Source organism: Bos indicus x Bos taurus, chromosome 21 (genome assembly GCF_003369695.1).
Source record: "Bos indicus x Bos taurus breed Angus x Brahman F1 hybrid chromosome 21, Bos_hybrid_MaternalHap_v2.0, whole genome shotgun sequence".
Taxonomy (NCBI): Eukaryota; Metazoa; Chordata; class Mammalia; order Artiodactyla; family Bovidae; genus Bos; species Bos indicus x Bos taurus.
In genome coordinates this window covers 26629695-26648879 of record NC_040096.1, presented here as the reverse complement: position 1 = coordinate 26648879, position 19185 = coordinate 26629695, and the positions used below count along the sequence as shown (strand labels likewise).

Sequence of the window (19185 nt, the reverse complement as noted above, 5' to 3'; positions counted from 1 at the left end):
CTGGCAGTCCAGTGGTTAAGACTCCATGCTTCCACTGCAGAGGAGCCATAAAATATTTTAAAATTTAGAAAATTTAAAAAATAATTTAAAAGTAAATAAAATATTTAAATATACATAAAATGGAATAATTTTTCCATTGTTTTACCACTCAGTATAATGCTTGGCTTTTTAGTTTGTTTTGAGATAATCTCTATCCATACAGTTGCTTTCTAGCCCTAGTTTGATAAGCTTTGTTTGGTTTTTAATTATGAATGGGACACAGAATTCCATCCAATGTTTTGTATGTGTCTATGGAGAAGATCATATGATTTTCCCTTAAATGGGGCAGTTTCCAATTAGTCTTCCCACTGTGGAGGGCACTCCATGGTTTGTTGACAGTTCCCTGAGCTCCACCAAACTGGAAAAGCAATGCTCAGGTTAACCTAAGTTCAGCAAATTCCTTCCAAGACAAAACTAGCTTCATCTTTACTTGGTCTCTGGCCTGCATAATCTTTATTTTATTACCAGTTCCTGCATCTAAGACTTTTCCATTGTATTTAGTAGTGCTAGATTGTTTTTGCTTTTTTCCACTGGGAGAGTTGGTCCTCACTCCATCTCAGAGCAGAAAACAGATCTTTTACGTTTAGCACCAAGTGTGTTTTGAATCTGTAACTGTCATGAATGGGGTCTCTCTTGGGATTCCCACTGTCATCACACATGCCATCCTCAGAGAAAGGCTGTCCACATGACAAACTTCAGGAAAGAGTAGACAAAACCCTCTTCCTCGGTTTTTGGGAAAAAGTCAGGAGTCAGAAGACATGAGCCACTTCAAATGGGTATAAACCACAAACCACCTACATCAAGTTACTAAAACAGTGAACTTCAGGGGCTTTGCCCCCTTAGCTTCTGCAACTGTGGGTTTTACTATAGTTTCCCATTGAAAGTGAAACTGTTTGTCACTCATTCGTGTCCTACTCTTTGCAACCCCATGGACTGTAGCCCACCAGGTTGCTCCGTCCATTGAATTCTCCAGGCAAAATATTGGAGTGGGTTGCTATCTCCTCCTCCATGGGATCTCCCTGACCCAGGGATCGAACTCAGCTCTGCCACCTCGCAGGCAGGTTCTTTACCATCTGAGCCACCAGATGTATCTTATGATAGTTTCCCATGAACACTGCTGAAAGTTGACAGACAGAAGTAAGTTTACTAGTGTCAGTTATAGCAAGACAAGTTCCTGAGCTCTACCGTACAACATTCTGCCTAAAGGTAACAATACTGTATTGTGCAAATTATAAAAATGTCTTCCTCATAAAAGAAGGCTTTATCTCCTTAGAGCTATTTGAGCTTTTATTTTAATTACTGGAACTGCTTCTTTAATGTAAGAATATACTAGATAAAAGCTGATTTTACATTTTTTTTCTTAAAAAAAAAAAGTTTACTAAATAAATAGTTCAGGAGGGGAAGGGCAGGGGACGGTTAGAGAAGATGCAAGCAACAGACAAATGGACTCAGAAATCTGGTCTCTGCAAACCCATTTCAGTATTCTTGCCTGGAGAATCCCATGGACAGAGTAGCCCAGTGGACTATAGTCCACGGGATTGCAAAGTCAGACACAACTGAGCGACTAAGCACGCACACACAGAACACAAACCTAGGTTATGTGCTGTCTCACTCCAAAGGCACGCTGTTGGATGTGTTTCCATTCAAGGTCACCTAGACCTCTGGGACAATACCACCTCTGGAACTTCGCTGACGCATCCTAAGGTGAGTGGGGCCCCTCCCTTCTAAGGCCCCCCTTTTAAGGTACTGATCTAAGGCCAAGGAGTAGCTTGCAAGGTGCTGGGACATATAAGCACGGGAGCACAGCCCTGTGCCCTCCTCCATCATTTCTCTCCCCAGGAAGTGTAATCCTCTCACACTTGCAAACAAACACCTCTCAGTTGTTTTTCTGGTCAGTGATCAAAGGACAGAAAAGACTCAGCTCAGGTGTTCCCAAGAAACAGGCCTGCTCTCAGTCCACGCCAGGTCCCAGTGAGATTGCCTTCATCTCTCTTGTTTCAGAGCCAGAACCCACTGCATTCTCTATTTGGACTCAGTCTGCATGTTACCACTATGTGCTTCTCATCTTGGTTTCTCCGAAATTAATCTACGGTCTTTCACAGAACAAAAGCATACACCTTGAGAAAGGTAGAGACGTGTGTAAGTTGCAAGTGTTTCTTCTTAAATCCAGATGAAATGCTTCCTTTGATGGAGAGAGGAAGGAATAAATTGCAAGAGCCCACACTTTCAGATCCATGCATCCTTTATTCCATGACCAACCACTGTGTTGCAACCAGGCAACACTACACAGACGGGCAGTCACCCGCAACCCAGCTATACAACAATCGGAGGCTTACAGTACATTTAAGGCTTTTAAATTTGGAAAAAAAAAAAAAAAAGCTTTTTAATAAAACCAAAGAACTCTCAAACCCAAACCCCCAATCAACAGAAGTAGTGTAACAATTTTAAGCATCTTACATTTCTGATGCTGTTGGTGCAACCCCAGTGTCAAAATCCAAATAACTCCTAAACTAAAAAGATTAGTTTCATGAAATTTTAATTACATAAATTTTTCAAAGCATAAACTTGTCTTTTTTTTGTCTTGGAAATGTTATAAAATTTTTAATAGCAAAACATAGGAATAAAAACATATTAACAAAATGTATTCAATCATTTACATTACAAACAAGGAATCTGCAGTTCATTGTTGTGGCCTGACAGGAGAAAATTACTCAATAGGAATCTATGCACAATGTGATTGCAAATATGTACAGTACTTTAAAAAAGCCTACAAGGAGGAAAGTTGGCTAGGTTCTTTGTTAGACCAACCAGACGATCAAAATATTAAAACTCTGTGGACTAGTAGTAATAACTTTACACTTAAAAAAAAAGTTTCATTTTGTTTAAGAATATTCCAGTTATATTTATATGGTTTCAGTTGATGAAGCCATTCACCATAGTTCCAGTAAATTACCCTTTAATTGATTTGTTTGGGGGAAAAGATCGACATGTTAATAAAAATGAACGAAGGAATTTTCATCACAATGGTTTCCAGTTAAACTATCACAGCTTCACAAATGGACTGAACCCATGAATCCAGTGGCTGAAAGAGAGCTGCAGGTCAAATACTGAGAACACCGGTAGAGAGAGGCTGAGTCCTGCATTAATGCATCCTGCGTGATGGGTAAGGTGGAGAAAGGGATGTGAGCAACCTTTTTTACAGCACAAGAAAGTGGCTCCCCCACTCAGCTCTCATTCCCGCCCTGCAAGGCAATGAAGCTGGAAGTCACAACTGTTCGGTTTAACATGACGTGTGAGTCGGTAGAACCTGTGGATACGAAAGACTGAGAAGTCCTCAGCTCTCTGATGAGGATGCCAGAAAAGCTGCGCGCTTCCTTGTGGTGATCACGCCAGGACCGCTGTCCAGTGAAAGCCTGTGTAAAACGGAGGACTCGTGTTCACAGTCAATGAGGTAAGATCAAGTTGTCGTCTTCAGGAATTGGGAAGTTCGTGAGAAATGAACTGTTTTAGTCTCTCTAGGTATTGTGCGTAAAGCTCTATGTCATTATGCCCGGCCCCTTCGACCCAGAGCGGCTCCACGGCCCGGGGACAGCGCTCGTACATGGCCAGGCCGTGGGAGAAGTCGATGACCTCGTCCTCTGTGCCGTGAATGACCAACACGGGAGAGGTGACTTTGGAGATCTTGTCAATGCTTCAAGACAGGAAAGGGGGAGAAAAAAGAAGGATCACAGACTTCACACTCAATGTAACCGAGTCAGCATCCTACGCAAACAAGCCACGTGCCCTGGAGGAATTTCCCCTCACTTTTCTAGTAGTTCATTTTTTTAAAAAAAATTAACTTTGCATTTCACAATAATTCTTGATTTACAGGAAAGGTACAAAGATAACACAGTGCTCCTATCTACTCCTAACCCTCTTTCATAAGGCCAATAAGGCACATGATCGTAGTCCGTTTGTCCAAACCAAAAAACCAGCATTGGTATGTTCCTAAACGCCAGACTTTATTTGAATTTTATGAACTTTTCCACTGAAGTCCTATTTCTGTTCCAGGATCCAACTGAGAATAAATACCTCAATGCCGTTAGCCATTGTGTTTTTGTAAAAGTATTTTATTAAAAACAGAACTTCTAAAAGTCATCTGACTACCCATCCAGTAAATAATATTTCTGATACATTCACATTTCGGGGAAATTTTTTTAAAAAAATAAACAAGCTAGAACTTAACATACTGGAATGAATGTCTCTTGAAAGCTGGGCACTGAACAAAGCCACTCAAGTTTTCAGGACTCTGTGTGTAAGCCATCTTCAGGACGGATTAGCAAGGTCGTCGGAAGCCTCGTTTCATAAAAACGAAAACCTCATCCTTAAATAAAAACTGTACTATATAGCTTGGAAATTTAATGTATGCCTAGATTGGATCCTGAATGAATTCTGTTTACAAAAGTCAAATCTACCCACCAGGGAAGTCCCAAAATTCAGCTTGTGAGCCCATGAACTGTAGCCCCGCAGGGTCCTCTTGTCCATAGAATTTTCCAGGCAAGAATACTGGAGTGGGTTGCCATTTTCTATTCCAGGGGATCTTCCTGACCCAGCTATTGAACCCATGCCTCTTGCATCTCCTGAACTGGCAGGGAGATTCTCACCACTGCACCACCCGGGAAGCCCAATCTACCCACAGAGGATGAATATTTGAGGATCTCCAAAAGAACATTCTACAGGCTCTGAAAGCATTTCCCAAAGAGGAACTGAGAAGTTAGCAAGGCTTGTTAGGCTGGGTGCGTGGGTGACTTTTCTGCTAGAGGTCACTGTCATTCCCCCTACAAACACATAGAGGGGTGACCTTCTGTCCAGTTTGGCCTCCTGCCAGAGACCCCCTTACTGCTGATTTTCTGTATCTGATCCTAGCTAAAGTTACAGAAGGATTGACTGGTTCTACCCACAGGGGTCATTTTGTTATGTCATGACTAGCATTTACTCAGGGCTTACCTGGTGGCTCAGTGATAAAGAATCCACCTGCCAATGCAAGAGACTCGGGTTCGATCCCTAGGTTGGGAAGATCCCCTGGAGAAGGGCATGGCAACCCATTCCAGTATTCTTACCTGGAAAATCCCATGGACAGAGGAGCCTGGTGGGCTACAGTCCATGAGATCACGAAGAGTCAGAGATGCCTGAGCAACTAAACATCAACAAACATTTATTCAACATGGACCACGACCAAGTGCTTTACACTTCACATATGAAATGTTGTTCATCTTCAGCGAGACACAGTTAAAGAGGAGGGACTGTCTCTGTTAAACCACGGAGGGAACTGAAGCTTGGAGAAGATTATTAAAGAACAGGCATGAGGCTGCGGAGCTAGGACAGAGCTCTAACATCCATCACACATTTCAAAGATCTACAAACAGCTGTCACGGAGCCTCGTTAACAGCTCATGAAGTTGCCAACCACCTCACAATGTCCAGGAAGAATGCAAGACCTCATTGGCCGTGTCATTTGCCAAGGTCAGGGCTACTGTGGCAGGAGTCAATTTGGCAGATTAGGAATCTTGCTTAGAAATCTACTATCCTCTTATATTTAATTTTTAAAGTGACTTCTTCTCAGAATGCAAAAGTCCAATTATATTCCATTAAAAATCTATTTGCTGACAGTTCCATGCTGCATGATTTAGGGGACTCTCTATAGCCTGGAAGGTGTATTTAAGTTAAATGCCACCATCTTGATTCTAAATATAAAGGAGGTAAGGGAGAATAAGGGCTTCCCTGGTGGCTCAGACAGTAAAGAATCTGCCTGTAATGCAGGAGACTCAGGTCTGATCCATGAATCGGGAAGATCCCCTGGAGAAGGGACTGGCAACCCACTCTAGTATTCTTGTCTAGAAAATCCCATGGACAGAGGAGCCTGGTGGGCTACAAATAGTCTATGGGGTTGCAAAGAGTCAGGCACAACTGAGCGACTAACACTTCCACTTTTTTGCAAGAGAGAATAAACCACCAACCAAGTAATTATTAGGATTACTTCTCTCTCTATATATATATAATGTTATAAATAAATGTATCTTTGGCCATGCTGCATGGTATGTGTGACCAAGGATTGAAGCTCGGAGCCTCTAACCACTGGACCACCAGGGAAGTCCCTTATCTCTATTCTTCAGTATTAAAAAAGAAACGGGAAAGTGCCTTCCTTAAAGAGAGGGACACAGAAACAAGTGTGCATTTGGTAGCAACAGACACCCTAAGAAAACATTCCTCAAGTTCAATTAGTCATGACAGTTCATGTGACTATTGATGGTTTGAAGTCTCTCATTTTGATACTTCATGGTACTGAACAGGAAGAATGGCCTTTTCTGCCTATTTCCACTCACCCACCTTAATGAAGCTGCTTAAACCACTTAACTCTCAGACTCAGTTTCCTCACTGTAAAATGAGTCTTTCAAGATAAGGAGCATGAAATGATTAGCCCATGCCTGGCAGATCACTCAAACCGAGTAAGAGTAGTATGCTGGTTTCCTATTAATTAATACACTGCAATTAGTTGCCGTGGCTGTATTTTAAGGTATCTGCTAATTTAAGAGTCAGGGGAAAACCTATGTATTTTGTTGCCAGATTAACCCCTTCGTGGCTTTCCACAAACATACTAAATATCTCCCTTTCAACAAATGGGCCTCTCATTACCCATTCAGCACAAATAAGGCCACATTTGAGATGCACAGGGTCCCTGCTTAGCATTCTCAGCCATGCCACTGGAAATCTGCAGCTTGCTTAACTTTCCCATGAAGCTGAATCTCATACAGGCTGCACAGAGTTCACCCAAGGTGTTAGGAGAAAATTTCTTCTTGGGAAACAAGGCCATCTGTGGAACAGATGGTTATCCAACCGAATAATGCTCCCCCCACCCTCATTCCCAATAATAACAGAATGACAGCAATGAAGGTGTTGATCAAAATCCACAAACTGTACATACTTCTGTTGAGGTTTTCTATAACATGGCCATGGGTGTCCTGCTGTCAGAATTTCGGATGTGCCCTGGGCAAATAATCTTTATTAAATACTTTCCTTAGCTTGTGCTTAGTCGCTCAGTCGTGTCTGACTCTTTGCGACCCCGTGAACTGTAGCCCACCAGGCTCCTCTGTCCATGAGGATTCTCCAGGCAATTATACTGGAGTGGGATGCCATGCCCTCCTCCAGGGAATCTTCCCAACCCAGGGATAGAACCCAGGTCTCCTGCATTGCAGCTGGATTCTTAACCATCTGAGTCACCAGTGAAGCCCCTCCTCAGCTTAGATTAAAAAAAAAAAAAAAGCAGAGGTTTTCAAAGAGAGGTGTTCAAGAAGGCAATGTGCCCACTGCTTTTGCTTGTATAAAACACCTGCCTGTCTTCCTCCTTCTGTTCGGGGACTGGAAAACAGCAGGGGCTAGGCTGGCAGGAGCTCTGCCGCCCCTGGGGTGCTGGCAGGAGGGGGCCTGGCCATGGGCTCTCGTGCAGGGAAGGGGGGCTTCAGGCACAGGTGGGCAGCAGGAGGTGTCTAGAGCTGTATGGAGGACTTACACTGTCCCTGACGCCATCATCGGCATAGCTTATGTTACTTTTTCTCTTACCTAGCAGTCTGACCAAAAACATAAGAGAAATTTCAAACTTGGGGATGCTTACAGTTTTTATATGAGTATCTGTTGTTATTTGGTTGCTAAGTCATGTCTGACTCTTTTGTGACCCCACGGACTGTAGCCCCACCAGGTTACAGTCCATGGAATTTCCCAGGCAAGGATACTGGAAAGGATTGCTATTTCCTTCTCCAGGGGATCTTCTCAACCCAGGGATGGAAGCCTGAGCTATCAGGGAAGACCTACTTGAGTATCTAGACCTCTGATTTAGTTATTGTGACTCAACAATACATGTGCATCTGAGTGAACAAATGAACACTGTACTAGTTCCTTTAAGACATCTGTGCACTTGTTTTTTTTAATCCTGTACATCCAGCTGAACCAATTAATCCTGGATGTCGGGACAAGCAAGGTCCTTAGCCATCATCTGGCAGGTTGTTTTTTACAAATGAGTCTGGCCCAGAGGACTAAGTCCATGGTCGGTGCATGTGCCACATCCGCCTCCTGTCCCCTGAGGAGCCCAGCACAGGGGTGATGGCCGGCTGCGTTCAGGAGAGGTTTACCCACAATTAACCACGGCTTCTGATCTGAAGTTGAGTCACTGGATGTCTTAGTACTTACTGTACAGCAGTGAGCTTACCTGGGGAAGGCGTCAAAGCAGTACGTTTTCCTGGTGTCGGGAAAAGCCACACGCAATCCAGACATCAGAGGCGAATGGAGAATCACCGCAGCACATTCATACCTGGAGGCCAGGTCTACCGTGGGGACCGTCCCAATGCTCTGACCATACAGGATGATGTTCTCGGGACTTACGCCATACCTGGAGAAGTCAGAGGGCACAGGCCATTAGCTTACATGCGGCAGAGAGCGCGAGGAAGCCAAACACCACAGTGTCACAAACTCACAAAACTCCTACAACTAGGCCTTTCCTGGTGGTCCAGTGGCTAAGACTTCACACTCCCACTGCAGGGGGTCTGGGTTCAAACTAGATCCCACACGCTGCAACTAAGACCTGGTGCAGCAAAAAAAAACAAACCAGAAAACAGTTTCTGTGTGGCCCCAGGCCTTCGAACTTGACACCATCTAACACAACTGTGCTTGCAGAAGAAGAGGGTCCCAGGATTCAAGTCTTGTCTGGTGTTCCTGCCTGGGATTCATTTCAGTTGGAAGAACGAGAGATTAAAAAAAGGGTCAGTGGGACTTCCCTAGTCGTCCAGTGGTTAAGAACCTGCCTTCTAATGCAGGGGATGCAGGTTCAATTCCTAGTCAGGGAGCTAAGATCCCACATGCCAAGGAGCAACTAAGCTCCGTGCCACAAAGACTAAGCTGGGCGCTGCAAGGAAGAGCCCACATGCTGCATCCAGGACCTGATGCAGCCAAATAAATATGTCTTTTTATAAGACAGGTCAGCAAAAAGAGTTTTGATGGATGGTTTTGAGGAAGGAACTCGTGGCTCCAGTATTTCTTGCCTTAAATCCACAAATTTAAAACAGAAATCCCTTCAATGAGGATGAAATCTTGAGAGGTATCAGGAAGGGACTCTGTTATCATTCATCAGCAGACCATCCCCCAGAGAGATGCTATGGACTGAAGGGAAGTTATTCTGGGGAGGACCTCCCGCCACTGGAACCACCGCTGAGTTCCTTCTCTGATGGACAGGGAGGTCCATTTCAGTAGGATTTAACTGAGAGTTCAAAGTCCCTTGGAGGGGGAAGTATACTTAAGATTAGGGGTCTTCTTCTCCCTCCACAATTTTCATTAAAGTAGCTCTGACACCCCAAAGCATGAGGGCCACTGGATGCTGCATGAGTAGATTGCAGGGTGTCACAAGGCACTGGGAGAGAAGACTAGCTGCAACCCCCACATCTGAAGTGTAGGCTCTTTCCACAATGGCCAGCTCTGTGGCAGGATATTTCACTATTGATTATAAACAACTAAATAATAAACAACAATAAGAGGAAGAAAAAAATAAAAACTGAAGGTAGTTATTGAAGGGGAGAGGAGTAAGAGATGGTTAATATTAAAAGTTAAAAGAAAAAGAGGAATTCCCTGGCAGTCCAGACTCTGAGCTTTCACTGTAGAGGGCATGAGTTCAATCCCTGGTCAGGGAACTAGATCCCATATGCCACGTGGTGTGGCTAAAAGTAAAAAAAACAAAGTAAAAGACTTCCAGATTAAAATGGCATCAGCCAAATGATGCCATTACCTTACGTTCTTTGATCGGATCTGCGGAATGATGAGAACCATACGGGATAACCTATCAATAGCAGTGAGTGTTACTATTAGAGTCAAACTTATTTTCTCAGTAACTTGACACTGTTTTACATCCTGTTTCACGGACCTTGGGGGCTACACTGAATGACTAAAGGAGCACTGGGCACAGACTCAAAGGGCAGAGGTGGGTGTGTAGTTATTCAAAAAGCCTTTTCTTGAGTGTCCTGACTCTGTCCATTCTCCAAGATCATGACCTCCTTGAAATGTCTTTATAGAGCAGCCTGAACTTTTCACTGAAGGATGCTCAGCTTTCAGGATTTCTACTCATGGGCATCAGGACACACCTGGCACCAATCTCAACAAATCCTACTTCTGACAAACAGACACTCATAGCCTTAACAACACACTTTACAACTCAGCGTTTTCACTGGAAAACTTCACTATGCGAAACACTAGCTATTAAGAGTGGAAAATATGACAACTGTTATTACATTAAATAAAGAACTTTGGGATTTCCCTGGTGGTCCAGTGGCTAAGACTCCGTGCTGTCTATGCAGGGGGCCTGGGTTTGATCCCTGGTCAGGGAACTAGATCTCACATGCTGCAACTAAGAGTTCATATGCCACAACTTAAGATCCCCTGTGCCGCAACTAAGACCTGTGCAGCCAAAGAGAGAGAGAACTTCTGGTCCTCAGAAGGCATCATTAAGAAAGTAAAAGGCAAGTGGTAAAAATTATTTGCACACACAGAACCAGCAAAGGGTTCACAACTAAAGCAAAGAACACATCAGTGGGGGAAAAAATGATCAAGTACAGAAAAACAGCACTCTACAAAATTATTATTTCATAACAGAAGACATCTAAATGGCAGAGAGGGGAGGAAGGAAGGCAGGGAGGGTAACTCAACTTCATTAGTAAAAATGAAATGAGATTTCACAAATGAAAACCACAGCGTGATACTAACAAAAATTTAAATGCTGACAATACTAAGTGTTGACAAAAATGGGACCACAGGAACTTTCATTCTTTCCTGACGGGGACATAAGAGGACAGATAGAAGCACTTTGCAAAAAAGTAAAAGTGAAGATATAATAATGACACATTCCAATGGACCTAGCAATTCCTCCCCCAGATATATTCACCATGGATTAGAAATATCTTCTGGACTATTCATGGGTGGTTGGAGACAGCCCCAAGTGGTGTCACAGAGCATCACAGGACAATGAATGGTGATGAATGGTAAAGACATCCTGTTCAGAATGGATGAGATACAATCAGAATGAGCAGATACACAGAACACTCCATGTGCAAAAAACTTAAACCAACTCAAATTAAACTTCACTGCTTGGACTCTTTTGTTGACTGTGAGGGCTACTCCATTTCTTCTAAGGGATTCTTGCCCACAGTAGTAGATATAATGGTCATCTGAATTAAATTCTCCCATCCCTGTCCATTTTAGTTCACTGATTCCTACACTGTCGATACACACTCTTGCCATCTCCTGTTTGACTATGTCCAATTTCCTTGATTCATGGTTCCTATGCAATACTGACAGCACTGGGCTTTACTTTCACCACCAGACACATCCACAACTGAGCATCGGTTCCACTTTGGCCCAGCTGCTTAATTCTTTCTGGAGCTATTAGTAGTTGTCCTCTGTTTTTCCCCAGTAGCATGTTGGACACCTTCGGACCTGGGGGGCTCATTTTCCAGTGTCATATCTTTTTGCCTTTTCATACTGTCACGGTGTTCCCATGGCAAGAATACTGGAGTGGACTGCTATTCCCTCCTCGAGTGGACCACATTTTGTCAGAACCCTCCACTGTGACTAGTCCATCCTGGGTGGCCCTGAGTGGCCTGGCTCACAATTTCATTGAGTTACAAAAGCCCCTTTGCCACAGCAAGGCTGTGATCCATGAAGGGGAGCTTGAGTGAAAGTTGCTCGGTTGTGTCTGACTCTTTGCTGCCCCATAGACTGTAGCCCACCAGGTTCCTCTGTCCATGGGATTCTCCAGGCAAGAATACCGGAGTGGGCTGCCATGTCCTCCTCCAGGGCATCTTCCTGACCTGCACTGCAGGCAGATTCTTGACCACCTGAGTCATCAGGGAAAGAAAGGCAAAGAAGTGAAGCCCTAAAAAACCAGGGTAGTGGTTAAGGACAGGAGGAGGGGTAATAGGTTATGGCTGGGAAGAAGCATGTTGTTTTGGGGAGACTTATGGATCGCTGGATATAGTCTGTATCTTTTTTTTTTTTTTTGGCTGAGCTGCACATCATGTGGAATCCTAGTTTCTCGACCAAGGATCTAACTGGGGCCCCCTGCATTGGGAGCATGAAGTCTTAACCACTGGACTGCCAAAGAATAGTCTATGTCTAATAGCAGTCATAGACTGCCTAAGAGTCCATGTCTTGTCACAACTGTTCCTTTTACAGTTCATTAAGCAGAACATTTACAATCTTATGAACATTACTGGCTACCATTCTATCTATTATATTTCACAACAGTATTTTTTAAAAGCTCACCAGATATTTCAGTTATGGAGACAGCCCTCCTGGAAACTGTTATGAATCATGATAGTTTTTGTGCTAAACACAAACCTTCTAAGGAAACATGAGCCCATTAGAAATTACATCTCATCAAGAGCTAATGTGGGGAAAACTCATGTTCAAATGTTCCACAAAAAGCAGCCAACAAAAAACAGGGTCACAGTTCCATTCCTTCAAACAAAATCTATACGGAAAAGGGAAGTGAAAGTAATCTATTAAAATGATAATAATGGTTATTTTCGGGTAGTGAGAACCAGGTAATGTTTCTTCTTTCAAATATTCATTTCTAATTTCCTATAATTATTAGGTAGTGATTTGTTAAAATGAATAAATTAAGGAAGCGCAATGGCTGGACCGTTTTGCATGGAGTCAGCAAGCGTTCTTTACAGCGTCTGTATTTGAAAAGCCTTGAAAACTAAAGTGCTAGTGAAATGTTCAGATCTGTTAGTATTACATTACGGACTTTCCCCTGTTTATTATACTGTCTGACAACACATGAGAAGCCTCGGAGGTACAGATGGGGCTCGGGGGCGGCTAATTCTCTGAAGGTATGGAAGGTTTTCAGGAAAACTCTAAGAGGTTTCTGGTCAAACATCCACCTCTTACAGACGAGGAGGCTGAAGTGGGTCCCTTTTATGGCACCACTAAGATGTTGTTTTTGATGGAAAAAAAAAAAAAGGTAGACGATTGATGATCTCTATCCCTCTATACCAATGGTTCCAAAATAAGAAGTATCTGAATGTTTTGGGAATCTTAAAGAATATAAATTCCTTTAGAAATTTTCCATACTTAAAAACTCCAGTGGGTTTGCTGATTCCACAAACTAACCATTGTTTGGTACTTAGTAAAAACTGTCAAACCAGATCCTAAAGTGCTTTTAGCTCTCAAATTCAATTAAAAGATGAGGGATAAAAAGAGAGATGGTAAATGGACTCTATTACTAACTCTGGGTGAAATTCAGGGCATTTGAAGATCATAGCTCTTAGGATTAAGTTAAAAAAAATATATATATATATATAAAAATTTTTCCCCCCAAAACATCAACAATTCCCAAGTCCAAAACCTTTATCCTAAAGTAAAACAGATGTTAAGCTCTTCCAGCCTGGACAGGACAGTTTTGTGGCATGACACAGACAGGCAGGATTTTTTGCTTTTTTTACTTAGAATTTGCTATTTTGGGGTATCATGATAGCAAAACATCAAAAGTGATTTCTTACAACAGTCCAAAAACAATGTGTTTTTTTCTTCCATGTGTCCAACCCCCAAAGGCAGGCTTTTACAAGTAAACTTCCGCGTTTCTCAGCTATAAACACACCAGACCCGGAGACACAGAAGCCATTCCCCCTTCTTATGCCCAATGGCTCTCTTCTTCTGCTGTTTCCCCCTTACCCCTTCGTGTGTCTGGAAGAGGTGTTGCTTTTCCATCCCAGGGCTAACCTTCCACCCGAGCGCTGGATCCTCATCCTCCCCTAAATTTGAAAATTTCATCCCCACCCATGCAGAACCAATCTTAATCCCAGAACCACACACATCTCCAAGTCTCTGGATCTAAGAAAGGGCCCATCTTCACGGATGCTTCTCTAGTGACAGCCCCATCTCTCATCTCTCCTTCCCCACCACATCCTCATCCCCAATGAAGCCCCTGAAATCCACCCCCTGCCACCACAACGTCCAGTGAGCGGCTATCAGAAGTTCCTGATGCAACTCCTTCTCCCCAACTCCTCATCCAATTTCTCCTTCTTCTTTTCCTTCTCCCTCCTTTTTTCTTTTTGCCACAACCAGCAGCATGCAGGATCTTCCCTGACCAGGGATTGAACCTGTGCCCTCTGCAATGGAAGCACAGAATCTTAACTGCTGGACCACCATGGGAGCCCATGATGCCTTTCTTCTGTATTCACTCTTGGTTCCTCCCCCAGCCCCACCACCCACAGGCTTGGCCCCTTCCTGGCTCCCCTCCTCCTGCCGTAGCCTTCCTACTACTCTTACATCTTCACGCCAAAGGATTTTTACTGAATCCATGCCTCAACTGTTAACTCTCTGCTGGCAATGCTTCCAACACAGCAGTCAAAGTCAGGATGAAGACAAAGATAAATTACGGAAAGGAGTGGACCGTCACATAAGAAATCCAGCTAAAGATCTCAGCTTATTCTGGCAGTGACTGATTAGCTTGGTGATTATGCAAACAGGGGACTAGTTTCTACACCTGGAAGATGTCACTTATTGTTTTAAAAATAACACATTAAAAATAATAGTTGCTGAATGCTTCTTTACGGACTAAGCACAGAACCTCTGTGGGTACAGAAAGATGAACATAAAACACTGGGTGGGTGCAAGCAACTTATAGTCTAGCTGGGGAAGCAAGGAATGTATGTAAAAGCTTGGGGTGGGGGACAAGCTAAAGCCAGATCTAAATCTAGGATGAGTGATTAGGACACAGGATGTCACAGCAGATGAGGCAAGAAATTCAAGGTCAGGCAGGGTCAAAGCCACGTGAACAAAGCACTTCATTTGCTTGTAGCCAACTACAGCTCCATTTGCATGTCACACAGACACACGTTCTTATCAGACTCTCCCTGGACCTCCCCACGAAATCTTCAGTCCTGACTTAAATATGCAAGCAGGTACTGTCTGCACATGGATCTCTAGGGAAAAGCCACTCTTAGCTGGTGAGAGTCCATGCATTCATTTTACAGCAGAGTCTACAGTCAGAATGTCATCATCTCCTGCAAGTGCATCCAGGCCTGCCACCGCTGGTCCTGGGGACCCGCAGCGGGTTCTGACACTCAGGTCTGACCCTTGGCACGTTGAGAGACTGAATAGCCAAGACCTGTATTTACACTGTAGCTATAACTGAGCCTGGAAGTCCTGATGCTGATGATCAGAGCCCCAGGCCTGCCAGAGGACCATTCAGAGGCCCTAGTTTCATAGCATCCTCAGCATGAGCATCGCATAAACACCAGCCTCTGAACCTGAGTCTCCTCTTGGTTACAGTCTCCACTGCCCCTTAACCCTTCTTTGACTGGATCCCTCAAATTTCACCCAGGCCAAAATTCTGATTCCATTAAGTCCCATGCTCAAGCACAGTCCATCAGATCTTCAACCCCAAAGTCCTAGACAGTGTTATAACCCCCAGAATCCTAGACATCCTGGCCATCCTGCTTTTTTAAAAAAATTAATTTTTATTGGACTATAGCTGCTTTACTATGCTGTGTTAGTTTCTGCCGTACAGCAAAGTGAGTCAGCTACACACATACATATATCCCTTCTTCCTTGGATTTCCCTCTCATTTAGGTCACCACAGAGCACTGAGTTTAAAAGGGAGGAAGAAACTGCCCGCAGAGGGAAAGACTTGAGTTAGAGACGAACTCCAGTAGCCGCTCGCCTGTAAATTCGTAGAAATACTTGCATGACACAGAGTGAATGGGGCCAAAGTCAGGATGGGTTCTGAGAAAACATACTAGAAAACTCAAAATGCAGTATAGGGACTTCCCTGGAGATATAGCAATGAAGACTCTGCTTAACAATGCAGGAGCCACAGGTTCGATCTCTGGTCAGGGAATTAAGATTTACTTAAAATACAACACAAGGAATAAGGAATGATTACTTTCCACAGCAGGGAACGCCATATGTATGGTAACTCCTTGGAAACCTACAAATTTTGCTCTCTACTTCTTTCAAACGTCTAGCATCTTCTTGCAGTCACCAGCTATGCTGAGCTCAGATCAACAACACAAATGTTAAGTTCTGGTTCCTACTCAGGAGCAGGAGTTGAGGCAGGAGGTGCTCATGGAGGAGGCTTGAGAGTACAGTACCAGGGGAACCCACGTCCAGTGGGGATGTTCCCTTCAATGATAAGGGAAAATGTTTGTTTTCATTTTAACATAAAGCTTGCCTTTCTGTCTATAAACATGGCCAAGCTGAGCCTCTCTAAGACACACTGCATCCTGTTTAAGTTAACGGACCTTGGTTTTGCCCTGCATGAAGAGCATTTCCATTTATCTTCAGATGAAGCATGTTTGGCACAGTTCCACCAACTTTGAAGTCAACATTTTAACTATTTCAGAGCTAGGACTCCTACTGGAAATACGTTTAGACATAGGACAAAGATAAATACAAAAGGTAACGTGAAAGTTAATTGAAGGATGAGGTCTGAGGATACTGAAAAGCCCTAATACACTTCAGAGCGAAGCCTCAGAGTAAAAGGTCTGGCTGGGAGGGAAGTAGGTGGGTAAACACAGGCCTTGAGAAAACATAGATGACCTGGGAACACTCACCTTCAGCCACAGAAACAGGAAATCCATCTTTTACTTTCTGTAGCCAGAGCTTAACGAATGTGTGACTTCTGCTATATTTTAAATTGCTAACCAACAAGGACCTACTGTACAGCACAGGGAACTCTGCTCAGTGTTATGTGGCAGCCTGGATGGGAGGGGAGCCTGGGGGAGAGTGGATACATGTACGTGTATGGCTGAGTCCCTTTGCTGTTCACCTGAAACTATCACAACATTGTTAATCAGCTATATGCTGCTGCTGCTGCTGCTAAGTCACTTCAGTCATGTCCGACTCTGTGCAACCCCAGAGACGGCAGCCCACCAGGCTCCCCTGTCCCTGGGATTCTCCAGGCAAGAACACTGGAGTGGGTTGCCATTTCCTTCTCCAATGCATGAAAAGTGAAAAGTGGAAGTGAAGTCGCTCAGTCGTGTCTGACTCTTAGTGACCCCATGGACTGCAGCCCACCAGGCTCCTCCGTCCATGAGATTTTCCAGGCAAAAGTACTGGAGTGGGGTGCCATCACCTTCTCCGAATCAGCTATATACTCCAATACAAACTAAAAAGTTAAAAAAATAAACCACAAATGTGTGATTTATACTTTAATTATGAGGAAGATAAAAAAGCATTCATCCCCTGAAACATGATTATTTTTCCTTTTTTAAAATGCACCTTTGTAGGTTTAGGCTTTCTAAATGTTACACTAATGCTTCACAGACAGATTTCTACTGGTCCTTTAACCCCAGTGGCAAAAGCAAAGGAAACACAGTTTCAAGTAAGTACCTGCTGCGTGGGCGCTGTTTGAGACAATTAAAAATTTTAATGGTAAGCGATGTCAGTGGATTGTTTCCTTTTTTCTGACCAAGGAAATGTGGCTAAAAGGGGCATTGAAAAGCAAGATGATGATAACTGTGAAAGTTTCAAAACTCTGAGCCAGTGCTCATGGTATCCTTCTCAACACTGGTTACAAAATAAAGTGTGCCAAAATGCAACATTTAAACTAGCCTCCTTCACCGGAAGCATCAGTGAAGGTGATGAGGATAAATATGAGCTCCTGGGTTATTAGTCTCTGGGGAACTGCAGAAGGAAATGAGGTTCAAACCAAGAAATAACACTAAAACCAAGCTAAGTTTAGGCAACATGACTATCACGGTCAGTACGTTCATCAGAGCACAACGAATGGAATGGTTCAGTTGGGGCCAGGAACTAGGGAAGCACAGAAGCAGAAGCTTGAAGCCAGTCACTCAGGAGGGGAAATCTGAAAACAAAAGGGAAGAAAGGCAAGAGCTGGAGGGGAAGATGAGCATCCTAAGAACACAGAGGGCAGCCTGTCCTGGTGAGGGTGAGGGTTTCACCTCGGAAAGCACAGGGCCATCCAAAGGAGGTGTCACCCACTCTGAAAGCATCTGGGGAATGTGCACACAGTCCCCAGAGGATGGAGACGTGACAAGCTGTGCCACCGGAAGGAAAAGAATGGCTGGGCGAGACATGTTTTGAGTGGCTCACATCACGCGTCTGTGCAGCAAGCAGTGGTGGGGAAGGGACAGACATGAAGATAATTCTGTAGTTAAGGGACAGAAAATGAGCACACACAGAGATGTTGAGAAGGAGATCATGGGGGGTTGGAATTTCAGTTTTTAGAAAATACGTTGAGGACTTCCCTGGTGGGCCAGTGGCCAAGACTCCCAACGCAGGGGACCAGGTTTGATCCCTGGTTGGGGAACTAGATCCCTGCAACTAAAAGATCCTGCATGCCTCAACTAAGACCTGGTACAGCCAAATAAATAAGTAAATTATTAAAAAAAATAATATGTGCAGCTTGGGAAGACAGTGGGTTCCAGGTAACTGTGGGGCATCCCAGGAAGGCACATGTGAGTCACACTCTCAGGGCTCCTTGTAAGGAAAATCCTTATGAATCATACTGAGGTCAGTGTCAGATAGGCGAGCCTCTAGGTGCTCCTCACGCTGCCTCCTGCCAGGGTGTGGGAAGCCCAGCAGCTGGAAGGACGAGGGCTGGGGTGTCCGTCCAGGCCAGCAGCTGCAGGAGCACAGACAGCCACAAGCAGAGGTTCTGGAAGAGACAACATGGCCCAGGTCCCATGGAGACAGATGGACCAGACGCATCACAGCTTATATCTGTAAACGAAAAGGGAATGTGTCCTTTCCTTCAATGGACCGTGATGACAATGACACAACACACAGAATGAGGGCATTCCAGCAGATCCTAACTCACCAGGAGGCAGTGGTGTGGCGATGCACGCCTGGTCAATAGAGCCTTTCTTACAGGTACTCAGGTATTTCAGAACATAACAAGGGGGCTTCCCTGGTGGCTTAGTGGTCAAGAATCCGCCTGCCAATGCAGAAGACATGGGTTCAATCCCTGGTCTGGGAAGACCCCACACGCGGTGGGGCAACTGAGCCTGTGCACCACAACTACTGAGCCCAGGCACCCTAGAGCCCGTGCTCTGCAACAAGAGAAGCCACTGCAATGAGAAGCCCACTCACTGCAACTAGAGAAAAG

General features: G+C 44.2%; 1 protein-coding gene across 1 annotated transcript in view; it reads right to left on the bottom strand.

Moving 5' to 3' along the window:
* Window positions 1-2263: 2263 nt before the first annotated feature.
* The window catches only part of ABHD17C (abhydrolase domain containing 17C), a 54640-nt gene continuing 37718 nt past the window's right edge, over window positions 2264-19185 (bottom strand). The window contains exons 2-3 of the mRNA XM_027521233.1: window positions 8278-8457; window positions 2264-3730 (exon numbers count right to left, since the gene is read on the bottom strand). Of these exons, the coding sequence (XP_027377034.1) occupies window positions 3511-3730; window positions 8278-8457 (400 nt within the window). The 3' untranslated portion in view covers window positions 2264-3510. The remainder of the gene's footprint in view (window positions 3731-8277; window positions 8458-19185) is intronic.